The 17,608-nt window shown below is 44.8% G+C and overlaps 1 protein-coding gene across 3 annotated transcripts; it reads right to left on the bottom strand.

Moving 5' to 3' along the window:
- Positions 1–2,475: 2,475 nt before the first annotated feature.
- MDH2 (malate dehydrogenase 2) lies at positions 2,476–17,572 on the bottom strand. Of its 3 annotated transcripts, none has more exons than XM_036410144.2 (9): positions 17,387–17,572; positions 12,943–13,111; positions 11,435–11,518; positions 10,686–10,795; positions 9,300–9,425; positions 5,542–5,619; positions 4,709–4,808; positions 4,228–4,379; positions 2,476–2,788 (listed from the first exon to the last, which is right to left on the bottom strand). In XM_036410144.2, exons 1-9 carry the CDS (start codon positions 17,450–17,452, stop codon positions 2,657–2,659), a joined length of 1,017 nt encoding a protein of 338 aa, XP_036266037.1. In that variant the 5' UTR covers positions 17,453–17,572; the 3' UTR covers positions 2,476–2,656. The 3 variants fall into 3 exon arrangements, with proteins under 3 accessions (XP_036266037.1, XP_045427124.1, XP_036266039.1); XM_045571168.1 differs by lacking the exon at positions 17,387–17,572 and adding an exon at positions 13,244–13,267; XM_036410146.2 differs by lacking the exon at positions 12,943–13,111 and having other exon boundaries at positions 17,387–17,529.
- Between the last annotated feature and the right edge of the window lie 36 nt (positions 17,573–17,608).

Here is a 17,608-nt window from a genome sequence, read left to right on the forward strand (position 1 = left end):
GCCTCTTGCACGCAACCAAGGTACATGTGCTTTACTGGAATCGAACCTGGGACCCTTCAGTCTGCAGGCTGACACTCTATCCACTAAGCCAAACCGGTTTCAGCCTAAATTTTTTTTTTAGAATATATTTTATTGATTTTTCACAGAGAGGAATAGAGTCAGAAACATCGATGAGAGAGAAACATCGATAAGCTGCCTCCTGCACATTCCTCACTGGGTATGTGCCCATAACCAAGGACCTTGACCGGAAATGAACCTGGGACCCGAGTCTCAAGGCCAACGCTCCACCCACTGAGCCAAAAGGTCAGGGCCCAAACCTGATGTTTATGGAAACTCTGGGAGGTACTGATGTGGTAACCACTGGCATATGGGATGGGCACTGACCTTTGTGTACCAAGACAGCCTTCTCCGAGTCATCTGTACTAGGTCCTGCCTAGTCAGGTTTGCTTTAAGGAAGGATTCCATGAAATAGCACACACACCCAAGACAGAACTAGCACTAGCACAGTGCTTCACATATAAAACCTCTGGGAGGAATTAGTCCTAAAGCACAGTGATCTTCAGGACTATACTCTTTTTTTTTTTTTTTAATTGATTTTTTTACAGAGAGGGAGAGGGATAGAGAGTTAGAAACATTGATGAGAGAGAAACTTCAATCAGCTGCCTCCTGCACACCCCCTACAGGATGTGCCCGCAACCAAAGTACATGCCCTTGACTGGAATTGAACCTGGGACCCTTCAGTCTGCAGGCAGATGCTCTCTCCACTGAGCCAAACCGGTCAGGGCAAGACTACACTCTGTAATAGTGAAAATCTAAACCACCTACCCCGTTTCCCCGAAAATAAGACAGTGCCTTATATTAATTTTTTCTTCCAAAGTTGTGCTAGGTCTTATTTTCAGGGGATGTCTTATCCTTCCATTCGCTAGGTCTTATTTTCGGAGGATGTCTTATTTTCGGGGAAACACGGTAGTTATCCAACAGTGGAATACATTTTACAGTACATTCAACTTAAGGTTTATCCAGCTAATGATATAGGAAAATATATCCACACTTACACCTGCGGTAGCTAATCTCCAAAGTTGGCTCTCAAGAAATCCAGGCCTCCTGGTACTCAGATCTTATGTGGTCAGTGCACTCCCACCAGGCACCTAGGCTTGCCTTGTGACTTGCTTTCACACCATGATGTGACAGAAGTGATGCCATGTCAGTCCTGATCTTAAGCCTAATGTCCGACAGCTATTACCCTTGCACTTCTGGGAACACTGAGCCGTAAAGAAATCTGCCCACCCTCAGTAGAGGCCTCATGAAGAGTGAGGCCCAAGACCTCATGGAGAAGTCCTAATACCCCCTTTTTCTCCCCCCAAACACCAGCTATGTGCCTGAGCCTTCGCCTTGAGTGTGCCAGGACCTAGAAACTGGAGGAGCAGAGCAAAACCAGGTCAACCGGCAGGATCCTGAGACATAATAAAAAGGCTTAAGAGCAACTAAATTAGGTGCGTGTGCTACATAGGAACAGATAACCAGATAAGCTGCAAAATGGCACATGAAGCATTATCTCAACTTATGAAATATGAAAAATTAAGAGGACAAATACTATTTATTACCAGCAATTTTTTTCTGCTTTATTCTTTGCCTAACTTTTAGGTTTTAAACAATGAATATATATATAACTTATTTAAGAAAACAATGATGTCATACTTGACTGTAAAATCCATGTTTCAGTTCCACTGGGTGTCCATAGCTCCACCCTGCCCTGCCCTTTCATCTTCACCACTTGCCAGAAAGTTCTATATTTCCACTGCAGAGACCACGGATTTGTGGAGCAGATGCCCGCAACACTAAAGGGAATCAGTTCTCCCTTTAATTCCCTGCACTTGTCCTAAGCCAAGCAAGTATAATAAAGTCTCTCTCAGGTGGCTTAGGAAGAAAGACAAAGCCGCCTTTCCCTCAGGACAGGCAGCATTGTCCTCAGCCCTGCCACCCAGCTGGTATTTTGGTCGTTTCTGCCCCCATCCAAACTTTTCTTACAATATTGGCTATGGGATGTTAGTTACTTGAATATTACGGTTCCAACGTAAGAGGACAAAATTCAGAGTGGAACACAGGTCTGCCAAGGCAGCCCTACTGTTCACTTAGCCAGAAAATACCACACAGAAAGACCCAGGGGCAGAAAACAGTGGCCTGGCATCGGGCACCGAGCTACTATCCCATGAGGGTGAAAGGACACTGAAGAATCAGGCCTGAGCTGACCCTTCTTTAGTTTACACTGTGGAATGTAATGGTGCAAAGAGTAGAGCGGGGAGGAGCAGCTACTGATATTTTAGACTTTTTTGAAGCTTCTGATGAAACCACCTTGCTTCAGTTTAATATTTAAATAACATACAGTTTTTATTTGTGATGAAAGAGATGCCAAATATTCTGAAGTCTGTTCTAATGGGGAAGAAAGCACAATTTTTATGGAAGAGACCTTGAAATAGAATATCAAAGCCTGCTTTTATTGATGCATCAGTAGTCAACTGACCCATGATCTGGAAGGGATGGTAATGTTAATACATATCCATCATCAAAACCGAAATAGAAAGATATCTGAAATGGCTTTTACAGTGACATGATGCCTTAATAAGTTAAGGAAATGGATTGCTCACTAACTGCTTTCTCATTTCATGTTCTTTACAAAGTCTTCTCCTTTCTTGATTGAGGCTTTCAGCTCAGGAATGGCCTCAGCTATCATCTTCTCTTCGAAAGAGGAGATTTTGCCGATGCCTAGATTCTTCTCAATGCCCTTTTTCTGAGAGAGAGAGAGAGAGAGAGAGAAAGAGAGAGGAGACAACAGTTTTACAACAAAGTTAAATTTCCATGAATGTTTGTTATAGAAAACCCAACTTTAACTTCATCATCTCTGCCTAGACGATTCACACCTGTGGCTCTGGGCAGTTGCTGTAAATACCCAGAGCTCAGGCTTCAGCATGACAGTCTGAGGCTGGGATCTGGGCTGTGACACTATGCTTGTACCCTGGGCAATGGTTTCCATACCAAGACGGCTTCCTTATCTATAGAATGAGCATACTATTTACTTCAGGGAGACTGTGAATACACATGGGAGACTTGGCCCATCAAGGACTCAACAATTAGTAGCACTTCAAGTTATTCTCCCTGACATAAAGCATACATGGATTCTAGTTTCTTTCCCAAGTTGGTAAAGGACTGAATAAACATTTTAATATCCACCTGAATTGAATGTAATTAAGTAGGTGAACGTCTGACATTAGGCAAACAACGCTGTCTCTGCTACTGTCCATCTCCTTGGAAGGCTTTCCTGACCCGGACAATCAGCCTTGTGTGCTCCTTTCCTAAACGTCTCACCACATCCTGCTCACGCCTGTGCGGAACTGGTTCCTGAATTAACCTGTTTATTGTCAGTCTGTGCAGCACAGAGAGCCCCTGAGGCCCGAGGCCACGTCTTATTGACCTTTGAACATCAGGTGTCTGTGGGAAGGGCCTCTTTGTGGCCCAGAAAGTCACTATCTGTTTCTTTCTGGGAATGAGATGAAGGCCAGCACACATTTACCCGATTTCAGCAGTTTCACACTTAACAAAGAGAAATGGAAATCTTGGCTTGATGGTTTGTGTGAATGAGATCTAGGGGCAGTGGCTCACTGAAGACTCAAGAGTCAACCAAACAAAAACCAGCCTGCTGAAGCCAGCAATGTGACCAGATGGGCTCTGTCCTAGACACCACTTTCAACGGAACAATCAACAGTACATCCCAAGAAGGAAAACCAGTGGGATGAGGAGCAAGGAACCAGGAATGCCTGAACCAGGAAGTGTTACAGCCATGCATAATTTCCAGCTTTCTTTGGAGGAAGAATTAGGCTTGGCAGGCCCTGAGGTCAGAACAAGAACTAACAAGTAGAAGTTACAGGGAAACAGGCTGGAGTGGAGAAGCCTCTTTGTTCAGAGCAGCCTGTGGGAGCATCTCTTTCAGAGAGGTCTCATCAGGAAACACACACAGGCAGCCACTGATGACCGGCTGTCAGGCCCATGGGCACTGAATTTATTCTGCGATGCTCTTCCACCCTCAAAAACCCAAGCACCGGCCATGCAGTGAGATGTAGTGACTGCAAAAAGAACTCTGAATCATGAAGCAGCCAGAGAGGGCAGAGCTAAGTCTTCACTAGCATGAACTCCCCGTCCACAGAAAAGAGACCCAGCCTCTGGGATACATACCCCCAGCAGCAATGGTGTGGAGAAATAGGTACAGTCCGTTTCTTGGGACTTAACAAAGGAACATTCGACAACTCCTTCCTTTCCGTTCATTGCATCCAAAAGGGAAAAGACAAACCGGGCTCCAGCATATGCCATGGACAGGGTGGCAGAGCCTAGGGGGACACAGAAAGGTTAGCCAAGTTAGCACAGAGACGGTACGCCAGCTCTGCCAAGCTAAATGAAGCACCTGTAAAATCTCTGGCATTAGCCGTCCAGAATTTAGGTCAGCAGTCCTCAATCCACAAACTCATGAATGGCATGAATTAGCTATGCCAACCTCAAACACCACTCTATTCCGAGTGGGAGGAGCTACCCTCTGATATAGGGTTTTCTATCAAGTGAACATATAGGTCACTTAGAAAAAGGTTTGCTCCTTGCAGTTAGTTTTCAATAGTGACTCTGGCATCAGCACCCCATCCATGGATTGCCTCCGAGACCCTACCTGCTCCAGCTTTAGCCTTGACCACCTCGGTGCCAGCCTCCTGGATCCGTCCAGTGAGGGTTGTCAGCTGGTCCTGGGGGAATTCCACCTTGGGAGTGCACTGCAAGCAAAAGTCACAGGGATCCTGTGAGCAGGTTCAGATCCCACTCTCCTCACCCTATTCCCAGAGGCTTTCTTTCATCACGGGAAACCAAGAGCCTCTTTAAAGAAAATGTCAACTTTGTTGGGAGGTTTAGTGAATTCGACCTTACCAGCAATAGACTAGGTTATTTACCTTAGCCATTCTCTAACAGTTCCCCAGTCTTCCCTTGTCTTTCATAACAATGTCAAGAGTATTGTCACTCATTTTGTAGAATGTCCATTAGTTTGGATCTGTAAGGTGTTTCCTCGGGATTTTGTGCAAGGTTATGCATTTTTGGCAAGATTAGCACAAATATTTTGAGTCCTTCTCAGTGCACTGTACTCGCGTTTATGAGGTTGATTTGAAACCATTCTTGGTGTTACCTGGTCTCTAGTCTAGTTTTTACACAAAGCAGCTTTGCCTGCTCTGACCTCAGCAGAAATTCATGAATGTTTCTATCAGCAGTTTTCACTGTGTGCTGGTGCTGCCTGCTTTGAGCACCTTCTGACTACACTCACCCCATACAACTGTGGACCCTAAACATTGAAAGCTGACCACAGCCCCCCACCAGTAAAGAAACCCCTGGACAACTGGGGTGGGGCTGCATCCTTAAAATCCTTTCAGAATACAACAGATCTTTGTAATCTTTGTCAGTCTGTCCTGAGTGCCTCAAAGTGGATCTTAAGGCTTCTTGGCAAGGTCACAAACATACCTGAGAGATCAGGGGGATGATGGTCTTCCCAGCATGGCCGCCAATGACAGGAACGTTAACTCGAGCTGGATCCAAACCCTGGTCAACAAAATGTGAAACATGATTAACAAGCTCTTTTGAATATAAAATATGTCACATCTACCCAAGCACCAATATTGGAAAAATACACAGAAATCAGAAAACAAAATATTAGAAGAGACTGACTACAGCTTTGTGCAAATCTACCATGCCAGTCTGACCACAGGCAGTGAGGAGTAACTTGTCATCTTGTGAGGTCATGGTTTTCCCTTTATAATGAGTTGAAGACGGTCTCCTTGTAGGCACTGGTCCCTATCAATCTATCTTCTCAGATTCAAAAGATGACAGTCCTCTTTCCCACAGCTAATGTTATTCCAATGCACAAGCCCAGACTCATGTGCCCACACTTCGTCAAAGAACAAGGCAAAGTAAACGTCAAAACAATTCCAAGAAACTAGGAGTGAGAAATCTGTCAACTCAAACAATTATTGGGACAGAAAGAACAAAACTGGGAAAGCTCAGAACACCCTTGGTTCACTAGCAGGCTAGCAGAGAGAAGCTGGTTCGTTTGTTAAACTGAGGTCCAATGCCCCTAAAGACTCTGTGACCCAGTACTTTTTTAAAAAATTGTACAGTACTTAGAAGTTCAAGGAATTCTCATTTCTTTTTCTTTTTAAAAATATATTTTATTGATTTTTTACAGAGAGGAAGGGAGAGAGATAGAGAGCCAGAAACGTCGATGAGAAAGAAACATCGACCAGCTGCCTCCTGCACACCCCCAACTGGGGATGTGCCCGCAACCCAGGCACATGCCCTTGACCGGAATCGAACCTGGGACCTTTCAGTCTGCAGACCAACGCTCTACCACTGAGCCAAATCGGTTTCGGCTCATTTCTTTTTTTTTTTTTTTAATTATATTTTATTGATTTTTTTTTTATAGAGCGGAAGGGAGAGATAAGAGTTAGAAACATCGATGAGAGAGAGACATCGATCAGCTGCCTCTTGCACACCTCTCACTGGGGATGTGCCTACAACCAAGGTACATGCCCTTGATCAGAATCAAACCTATGGCCTTTCAGTCCTCAGGCTGACACTCTATCCACTGAGCCAAACCGATTTTGGAGAACCAGGTATTCTTATGACAGTCAAAAAAAGAACCCGGTGGAAGTTATGGATTGGAGGTGAACCTTTTCCAAATACTGCAGCTGCTGAAGAGAGCAGCCCTAAGTTAGGAACTGCCAAGCCTCTGGTGGGGGGAGGGGTAAAGGGGTGTGTGGGAAGAGGATGGGGAGGAGCCCAGGGCAGACAGGAATAGCAGGACCAACTGAGAAGCAGGGAGCTCAGAAGCCAAGGTGCTGTGCCAGTCACCAGGGTCACAGGCATGAAAAAAGCCCCTGCTTTTGAGAAACCTGATGTGTAATGAGACGATACAAAGGGCCATTCCAGCACAACACTATAGAAGCCAGAGGAGCACTCCATCAGCATGGGGAAGACTTCCTGGGACTGACCTCATTCACCTGGGAAGGGACAAGAGGACTTGCCCAAAGGGAAGCATATTCTAGGCAAAAGGAGCAAAGGCCAGGGGATATGAAGAACGCATATAACATCAGCAGTGTATGAAATGTAAGCTAGACAATGTTTGAGAGACTAGTGGAAAAGGAATGCGGAAGTAAAAGGGGTCCAGGTGGCTGAGAGGGCTGAGGGAGGAAGCAGGCACTGGGAGCTTAAGGGTCAATTTTGACTCAATTTTTCAGAATGTCAGACAGACTGAGGTAAAGGGCAGTTCACTAAGCTGACACTTGTCAAGCACCGGATTCTCTGGGAGGGGCCATCCACCACCTCTAACAGTAAAGCTTCTGGGCTGAGAAGCACTATCTAATAGGACTTTCTATAAAAACTAAAGGCCCGATGCATGAGATTCATGCAAGTGCTCAGCTGGTCCTCGCAGCCCATCGCAGCCTTGGCTTCATCCAGAAGGTCGCCTGGACGGTTGTTCTGCTATTTGGTCTAATTAGCATGTTAGCTCTTTATTATATAAGATACAGCAGTCATATATGGCCATCAAGTACCTGAAATTTGACTGCTGTGATGGAAGACAAGCACTTCTAATTTTATTTATCTAATTTAACAGCCACATGTAGCTACTGCACTGTGAACAAGTAGGCGCCCAGGGAAACAGTGTGCTCTGACAGCTGGCAGCGCCATGGGAACGCTCAGAGAATGAGCACGACTGCTTCCAGGAAACTGGGGTACAAGCTTCAGGAAGCCAGAACGCTGGCTCTCCAGCTTGTGCACTCTCAGCTTCAATGGGATCTTCTCCATAAAGCCTTAAAGTGTCTCTCTATTCAACAGAGCTCCCAAGGTCTGGGGTCATGTCTTATGGACCTTGATGACCACCATACCTAGAATCAAGCCTGAACATGCTGAAGTATGAACTAAAGTAAGCCATCATCAGAACTCCAGAGACAGAATCTGGTGCACAGGGGAGTAAAATAAAGGCCAACAGCCCCGTGTGTGCACTTCTCACTAAGCTGTGTGCATGACAATGTTCCTTACTTTAGAGAGGCTCCTCTTATCTAAAAAATCAGGAAAAAAATGATCTGAAGTTCAAGGAAACTTTCTGGGGTCAAAATAAATGGTTCTGCTGGATTCACAACTGAAAAGATTATACAGTGAGTTGTGAAAGGCATGGAAAACACCAAACCTAACACTGATGCCAAACCCACCTCAAGATGAGTCCACAGCTCAGTCCAGCAGCCCAGGAAGAAGCAGACAGCTGGCAAGATCAGAACTCCCGAGAAAGGCTACCGCAGGTAACCCAAGAAGGGGAGTCAGAACTACACCCTGGGGACAGCATTCTGCTATCTTAGGATCTATCCAATAATTTATCTACTGATTAGCAGGTAAATCCTATTAACGCTAGTTTTCAGAGGCAATGAGCTTGGAGAGCACAATTCAGTCCAGCCCATGAGAAACCCAGGGAAAGCCTGAACCTCTAAAGCAGTGTTTCCCAACCTTCTCTCATGATGAGAATCACCTGGTGGAGTTGTTAAAACACAGATTCCTGAATCCCAACTAAGAAGTGCTAAACTAGAATTTTTGAGAACATATAGGTAAAATTGCATACCTAACTTAGTGCTCTGTATATAAAATCTGTCTTAGAGCACTAGTTAAGTATATAATTTAACCTATATGTTCCCAAAAATTCTAGTTTAGCACTTCTTAGTTGGGATTCAGGAATCTGTGTTTTAACAACTCCAACAGGTGATTCTCATCATGAGAGAAGGTTGGGAAACACTGCTCTAAACTAAAGTAAGCGAAGACTAAAGCTGTTGGTTTAAACCTGCAGAGGCCTGCAGATGCCCCAAGAAAATGTGAGAGCTATTTCCCACCACAGGGCAAGTTATTAAAAGCATGTAAGCCCAGCCAAGGTGGCTCAGTGGTTGAGCCTCCTCCCATGAACCAAGAGGTCACTGGTTCGATTACCGGTTAGGGCACATGCTGAGATTGCAGGCTTGATCCCTAGTAGGGGGCATGCTGGTGTTTCTCATCGATGTTTCTATCTCTCTCCCTTCTTTAAAATCAATAAAAACATATTTATAAAATTAAAAACAATTAAAACTCCCAAATTACAAGTAACCTGTAAATGCCCTGATGTCTTCTATGCCCATAAAAAAACCAAGGAAGGCCCAGAGAAGTTTAGAAACGAGAGCTTGAAAGATACCCAATGTGGCTCTTACCTTCAGTTCTGCAACAAAAGTATTGGCTCTGACAACGTCCAGTGTTGTCACCCCAAATATCTTATTAGGGTTGTATACTCCTTGCTTCTTAAAAACTTCAGATGTGATTGGGATGGTGGAGTTAACCTAATAAATCCAAGAGACAGCATAATTTGCCAGGCATTCTGAGAACACAGTCATGTATCAAAGGAGATGGGTTATAGGGTGGACTTCCTCTGCTACCAGCATGCCTCCTTTCCCCTCCACATGAGCAAAGAAACTCTGCACCACAGCAGGCACTCTTCCCCTTGGTGGCCTCTGAGCCCATAGTTCAAACAGGCACGACACCCTGAAACTATCAACTTTAAAATGTGACAAAGGCTACACAGGGCATCTTCGGCTCCAGCTAGAACTTACACCTGAATGGCCATTCCTAATAAAACAGCATAGCACAGGGCTAGAAGCTCAGATGGCACAGGGTCAAGTCCCAGCTCTGTCACTCCACTGGTAACCCGGGGAAAGCTACTTTAACTCCCTAAGTCTTGGGTTCTTTATCTGTAAACAGGGATAAAACTACCACATAAGGCTGTTGAGAAGATTAAATGACTATGTACATGGCAAGTGCCTAACACTTGGTTCACTGAAACAATATAATTAAAACTAAACAGCAAGATATATATTTGGCACTAGTCAGTTCCCTGATAAAAGAAGCAATTGCTTTCTACTTTTGACCAAATGGCTCTGAGGAAGGGAAAGACAGGACCTTTTCTCAGAGGCCACTACATAAGCTCTTGGTGTTTATCAACGGTCACGTTCCTCAGTCAACATCACTATCATGGCACTGTCATACTCAAGAGGCAGAATCCAGGCAATCAGGAGGGAGGAATGAATGAAGAGGGCTGCTGCTAAATGTAACCCAAGCGCCTGCTAGCACAGGCATGGGAACCTTCTCAGAAAGGACACAGCAGTTTCTGAACTGAAGATTAAGCAGGCAGGACTTGATCTAATTGCATTATGAGATACACGTATAAGTTTCAGAAGAAAGGGAGTGTTAGGGAACCAGGAATTGCAAACCCTGAGTAGAACATAGTAAAAGGAGTTCAACTGGCTCCCACAATCATGGCTGGAAGAAGCCATAAGAATGGACTTATTTTCCAGGTTGAGAAACTAAGATTATTTAGATAAGGGAAGTGATTTGCCCAAAGGCATACAGTTGATGGAAAAACCAGGTTAAAACTCAGTCTATGCCAGAAGGAATCCTTAGGAAATAAATGTAAGGACCTCTTTTTAGTGCCCCCAACATACCATTTCAGTATGTTAGTCTGATTATTCTCCCTATAAGACATTAGCACACTTTTGCTGTGAACTTTCATATGTATCAGCAACTTATGAGACAGCAACACTCACCGGATTTGCAATGATACAGATCATGGCCTCAGGGCAATTCTTGGCACAGGCAGCAGTCAGGTTGGCCACAATTGTGGCATTGGTGTTGAACAGGTCATCCCGAGTCATACCTGAGAACGATCCAATTTAAGATGTTCACAAAGCACAGGACAATTTTCTAAATATGTGCCACGAGCTGTGTGTTAGCTGTCAAACATGAGCGACACAGGGTCCCCATTTTATTTATTTAAATATATTTTTATTGATTTCACACAAGAAGGGAGAGGAAGAGATGGAAACATCAGTGATGAGAATCATTGATTGAATGCCTCCTGCACACCCCCCACTGGGGATTGAGCCCACAACCCTGGCATGTGTCCTTGGCCAGAATCGAACCTGGGACCCTTTAGTCCACAGGCTGACACTATATCCACTGAGCCAAACCAGCTAGGGCAGGGTCTCCATTTTAAGTTAAACAACCTTGTAAGGAAAACAGTCCAGTGTGACAAGTGCTGAAACAGAGGTCTGTGAGAGTGGGGAGGGGGGATGGGAGTCAGGAAACTTGAAATCTGAGGAAGAGGGTCATGAAGAATTCAAAAGGTGGAAGAAAGGGCATTCCAGGCTGGGGAGGAGGCCTTGATTTTTATCCCACGGGCAATGGAGAGCTTTGAAATTTTTTCTGCAGCAAAGAGATCTGACTAGATTCATTTTTCATGGAAAACCACTTCCTCAACTGACTTGTAGGGAGATGCTAGGGAAGGCTTCCAAACCTGGTTTTCTCGGGACTCCAGCTGGAATAACCACCAAATCACAACCTTTCAGGCAGTCTGGCAGCTGCTCAGGTCCGAGGTAGCCTAGAAAAAAACACCCAAGAGAGCAATCTTATAGTTTGCAACCAAGAGAGGCTAGCACATCTATGGGGACAGAACCCAGAGAATTGCTCACTTGTGTCAATGCTGACCGCAGGCCACAGAAAGGCTGGCAAGCCCACCCGTGATGTGTGATTCCTTTCCTTGAGGACTGCCATCCTGTGTGCCTGACATTTCTGGCGGGCACGAATGCCCCCTTTCATTCTACTTTCCTCCAGCCTCCATTTGCCCAGGCCTGGATTCAGAACGCGGTAACCCTCCAAGTTTGCATAAAACCAAACCACGCCAGCTGCTAATCTTTACTCCCTAGCACATGTAAGTCGTTCTCAGCTCCCAGTTAGGAGAGCTGAGATCAATCTAACAAAAGTGCCATCTTAGGGTCAGAACAAAAGGCACACTGAAGGCCATGAAAAAAACCCTTTGCTGATAAAAAAGAACTCTTAAGTATTAGTACCTATTTTGTTTATTCCTAGTATCTGAGGAAAAATAAGGTCTATATTCAAGGATTTCAGGGAAATTTGCTCCAAGACCAAATCTGCTTTGATTTTAATAGACATTTTCCTTATTTGCAAAAGCTTTCAGAAACCCAAATCTACATCACAAAAGAAAATGAACAAATTCAGAGGGACTATGGAAAGCTCATAAACATGACTTGACAGCCAGCCTCCTGTGCTGTTTGTACCTTTCTGGGCAGTAATTTGGTACTTTATAGCAACAGCTTTAATGTAGTCATACTAAGTGCCTTAAGGACTCTAAGAAACAAAATATAAAGATGAGGGTATTTATCTCAGCTTATATATTTAGAGGAAAACTGGAAAGAGCCAATGGCCAACAGTATGGGAATAATAAGTGGTAAATTATAGTAAAGCTTTAAAAGGATGTCACCAAGAACTTGGTACATGGGAAATGTTGCTAAGATGTGAGGGTAAAATAAGCAGCACATATAATTTTATGTAATTATTAATTACTTCTTGGATAACATATCTCTGTCTCCCAAATAGGAAGGCAGATTGGTCTAAGGTGGCCATACTTTGGAGAAGGTAACCCTGGGTGGAGAGTTGGCCCATAATATGAGCATGAGACCTACAATGACTAGGAACAGCATTTCTCACTGCCCCAAGTCCCAGCAGGAGGCACCCCTTCACCATCTGCACAACACTTCAAGATAGAAAAAATTTCAAATGGACAGATCACACCATCTTTATTTTTTGGAAAGACACGGTTACTTAAATTTTTATAGACTCAAGTCCAAAAAAAGTATGATTATTTGCAAAAGTTAATTCTAAACTGAACATGAACATCCCAAGTCTCTGAACATCTTGTTTCATCCAAGGCTCTTACTGTAAACTTGGATCCTAGCCTCCAAGGGAGAAGAGATGTAAGTTCTCCCGGCCCAGCGTGCCCAGTACCTTTCACAGTCGCTCTGGTCTCAATGTGGCTCAAATCTGCAGCCACTCCAGGTGTATGAGCAATATCGTAGAGGGTCAGGCGGCTCACCAAAGGGCTATTCTTTAGGAGAAGCGAAAGGGGCTGCCCAATTCCTCCAGAAGCCCCCAGCACAGCTACTTTAGCATTGTTCTAAAAAGAGACACAGAGAAAGAACTCTTAAGATACAATCAGCATTAATTGGATTCACATTAAAAGGATACCTCCTGCGAAGTACTGCACTGGCCTCTTATTGCACAAAGGAAGATACAACTGTAATTGTACCATTCAAAGATCCAGTTTCCTTGTGAAGGTTAGAGGCTTGTCTCAGGAACATGGGGAAGAACTCATGTCTGTAGAGATTTGTGACAGGGTAAACTTATAGCAGCCTCTGAAAGATGAATAAGTTTTACTCATTCAGGCAGCTGGATTGGTAACAGCAGCCTCATGTTCAATCTGCAATTTTAAAAACTATAAACTACCATTTATTGAGCACCTACCCACAGGCTAGCCATCACACATGGGACTGCAGTATGAAGACCTCTGCTGGCTCTGGAGGGGACAAGCAAGCAGATGTGTGAGGAGCTGAGGGAAAAGAGCTATGCAGACTGTGTGCAGAAGAGACTGCCTGGGGAAGAGGGGTCAGGTAAGATTCCAGCATAATCTTGGCTGGAGCCAAAGGCAGGATTAGGAGGGACATATATGTTTAAAAAGCCCCTTCTCTCCCAGGTAAGTTAGATCTGCATGCAGCCCCAGACTCCTTCTCCCAAACTTTGGTGTTCATTAGAATCACTGGCTGAGGTCACAAAACCAACAGAGGGCCAGGCTCTATCAAGTTCCCCAAGTGATTCTGACACCCAAGTTTGAGAATCACTACTGCTCCACATCAAGCAGCAGTTGGCCTGGGCATGTCAGCTGGAAGCTTTAAAAGTGACAGCTTAGTTGGGAGGGAGGGGTCAGTCCAAAGAAACTAACTGCCTCATGAACATCTGCAACGACAAAACTAGAAGCATCTGTATCACTTTATTGGTCAGCTAACTGGAACTAAAGTCATAAAACCTGACTTTAAACAGCCACTCAGAGCTAAGTAGATCTAATTGGTCATCATCTAATTGCCTTCATTTTTTTAAAAACAGCCTCACTGAGATGTTATTTTCCATTGCATAAAATTCACTCATTTAAAATGTACAATCCAATGGTTTTTAGCATATTCAGAGTTGTACAATCATTACCCTATAAAGCAACTCTTATTTTCCATTTCCCTATAACCCCTGGCAACTACTAACCTTCTTTCATCTATATGGACCTGCCTTTGCCTATTCTGGATATTTCACATATGAATGGTATCACACAACACATGGCTTCTTATGTTGGCTTTTTACTGATTACAATGTTTTAAAGGTTAATCCATGTTGTTATCAGTACCCATTTCTTTTGGCCATTCATCAGTTGATGGACAACTGGGTTATTTATAGTGCTGATATGAAGATGCATGTGGAAGTTTTTGTGCAGACATGTTTTTTTTCTCTTAATTTTATTGATTTTTAGAGGAAGGGAGAGGATTAGAGAAAGAAAAACACCACTGATTGGCTGCTTCTTGCACACCTTATTGGGGATTAAGCCAGCAACCCAGGCATGGTGACTTCTTGGTTCTGGGTCGACATTCAACCATTGAACCACACCGGCAGGGCTGTTTTTAATCTCTTGGTTACATACCAAAGAGTGCAATTGTTGGGTCATGTGGCTACTCCATGTTTAACCTTTTTGAGAAAATGCTAGACTTTTTTTCCAAAATGGCTGATATTCATCCATTAAAGCTCACTACAATTCAACAGGCATCTACTTCTGCTACACACCAGGCTGACTTGCCTGCAAAGACTCCCAAACTTAACACCTAGTGTGACAAGTGACACCGAGGCAGATTCTCAGAAGAGCAGCAGCACAAATAGGGGTGGAATAAACTGTTAGAGGGGGTTTTGAAGGATGGTAGTTCACCAAGTAGATAATGGAGGGAGGAGACAAGTAGTCCTGACAGTTCTTTATGAATCTAGCACTGTTGGATACATATGGAGAAAGGAAGAAGGGAGGGCCAAGCACAGCATTATTGGGTCCTGGTGTGCAATGGGGAACTACTGAAGGGCCTCAAAAGCTGGGAAGAACATGACCAGCTTTTCTGGGTTTTAGAAAGATATGAGACATCAGACTGTCAAACCTCAGAGGGAAGGTAGGGGAGGGTGCAGGGAAGGGGGAGAGATCAACCAAAGGACTTGTGTGCATGCATATAAACCTAACCAGTGGTCATGGACAACAGGGTTTAGGGCATATGTGGGGAGGGGTTTGGGATGGGAATGGGGGGGATGAGGACAATTATATGATAACATAATCAATAAAGAAATTAAAAAAAGAAAGATATGAGACAGTGGAAGATGGACTGGGAATATACAATAGAAGCAAGGAGACAACTGTAATAGTTTAAACATGATTGAAGAATGGGATAAAGGGAGTAGCAAGGATGGGTAGATTATGAGGGATTTGAGGAATAGTAGCTATAAAGTCACCCCATTTTCACCCAAATGGTGAGTAGAGGAAGGAACGAACCTGGGGTGACAAATTTTGGCTCAAGCAGACAGCACTGCTTTTAACCAATAGAGAGAACTGACGAGTTTAGAGGTTTTGAAGAAAGGATAACGAATTGTTTGGCACACTGAATTTGGGCCACTTGAAACATCCATGCACAGTAGGACCCTGGACAAAAGACTTGGCCTGGAGGTCACAGTGTCTGCACTGGAATTAATGAAAGCCAGGAACATGGACAAGCACAAAAAGGAACAGAATGAGAAGAGCACCAGGACCAGAACACCAGCATTTAAGGGGTGGGAGGAAGGCCATCCCACCCCAGACATTTTAAACAACTAATTCAATTACTACCTTCTTGGTGATCTTTCCTACAAGGATCAGGCCTTATTATATAGTAACCAGAGGCCCAATGCATGAAATCTCCCTTTCACAGCCTGGGAGCCCTGGGGGGAATGTTTGACTGCCGCTCAGGCGGGGAGGGGAGCGGGCCTAAGCCAGCAGACATCCTTAGCACTCATCTTTCTGACATACTGCCTTTCCAACATCTCTACTTGTAGGTGTAACAGGCATTTAAAACTCAACATATATAAAACATATATTCCACCTGCCCCAAACCACTCTATTCCGGTAGTTTTTTTTTTTCATCTCGGCAAACCCCAAAGCTTCAGAGTCCTCCATTCTCCCCTTCCTCTCAGTACCCCTCACCAAATCATGTCAGTAAATCCCACTGTCTTACCTTTGGTCAGTTCCCTTCTCCCACTCCTCAGCATCAATCTTCATCACCTCCTACAGTCTTAAATTGACTCATTTTTGGCTTACCTCAAGTGCTACTTCTCACTCATCTTGATATACCCTGCAACACCCAGCCTAATTCTTTACAATCACAGATACTCAAGATTCTAATTTTTCACATGAGTTAAATGCACAGAAAAGTGATGGGAAGGACAGAAACTAGATAAGAAATTTGGAATCTCTTTTAATAATCACCCCTTTTTTGGGTATGGCAAGATAAGCATCCCTGGGTTTTGATTTTGGTTGTACTTAGAATCACCTGGGGCACTTGGTAATAATAGAGGGCCAGATCCTACGCTCTTTAAATAAATATTGGCCTGTTCTTTATTAGCTTTTTGGTGATTCTGCCACACGCCAGAGTTTGAGAACCACTGTCTTAGAAAATATAGCTAAAAATAGCTTAGGTTTTAGCAATCCCAGGCCACGTAATGCGCTGTTACAACACTGGGGGCAGGCCCAGTCCACTACAGCATAAGGATCCTTCATAAAAGTCCTTAAGAGTAAGTAGTGTTCAGGTTCTTGCAGGGTTGGTTATCCAAAAACCATTGACAGTGATCAGGAGAGCTGAATTTTAATATTCTGGCTAAATGACTGTGTTAACTTTGAACCAGTTCTCTACCCTCGGTACCACGCCTGTCCGTACTATGGAGTTAATAATTACATATTATTTGTACGGATGCTGCAAGAAGAACAAGGTTATTCACTCAACGTTGCATAAAAACAAAAATTACTCTCGACCCTAGATCCCTGGCTTCTCAACCTTGAAGGATTGCAGTCTAAGAGCAAGCAAGCCCTCTGGAGGACCCCGGGAGAAGGGGGCGGGGGAGTCGAGCTTGGGGATTCGAAGAAGTGCACTGGTTCTGGAGTTGGGGCACCTTCCCCTCTCTGCCCCGCACTTCCCGCCCGGTATCAGGACCAGCCTAGGGTGCCCAACCGCCGACCGGTACCCGGCGGCCCAGCGGTGCAGGCTGGCCCCCGGGTCGGGGCTGCTCGCGAGCTAGGGACGCACGTGGCCCAGGCCGGGGGCTCCGCCTGCAGCCAGCCCCTCGTCGGGCCTACCTGGGCCGAGGTGCTGAAGCTGCGGCGGAGAGCGGCGCCGGCAGGCCGAGCGAGGGCGGAGAGCATGGCTGGGGCGGGCGGGGCGCGGACCAGCAAGCGAAAGAGCTGGCGGCGGGCAAGTGACTCCAACGACCTCCACAGGATGCAGGGCCTCCTCGCTCGGTTCCCGGTTCCGCTGGGCCTCGCGAGAGGAGCCCAACTTCCGGCCCCGCCCTCACGTCC

The sequence above is a fragment of the Pipistrellus kuhlii genome, unplaced genomic scaffold (assembly GCF_014108245.1).
Source record: "Pipistrellus kuhlii isolate mPipKuh1 unplaced genomic scaffold, mPipKuh1.p scaffold_m20_p_4, whole genome shotgun sequence".
NCBI lineage: Eukaryota > Metazoa > Chordata > Mammalia > Chiroptera > Vespertilionidae > Pipistrellus > Pipistrellus kuhlii.

Excerpts from the sequence above, each read along its gene's own strand:
- MDH2 (XM_036410144.2), bottom strand. The coding sequence starts at position 17,452 with ATGCTCTCCGCCCTCGCTCGGCCTGCCGGCGCCGCTCTCCGCCGCAGC. Across the intron at positions 11,519-12,942 it reads GACCAGAGCGACTGTGAAAG|GCTACCTCGGACCTGAGCAG; the intron begins GTACTGGGCACG and ends GTTTTTTTCTAG. Across the intron at positions 9,426-10,685 it reads TCTGTATCATTGCAAATCCG|GTTAACTCCACCATCCCAAT; the intron begins GTGAGTGTTGCT and ends TGGATTTATTAG.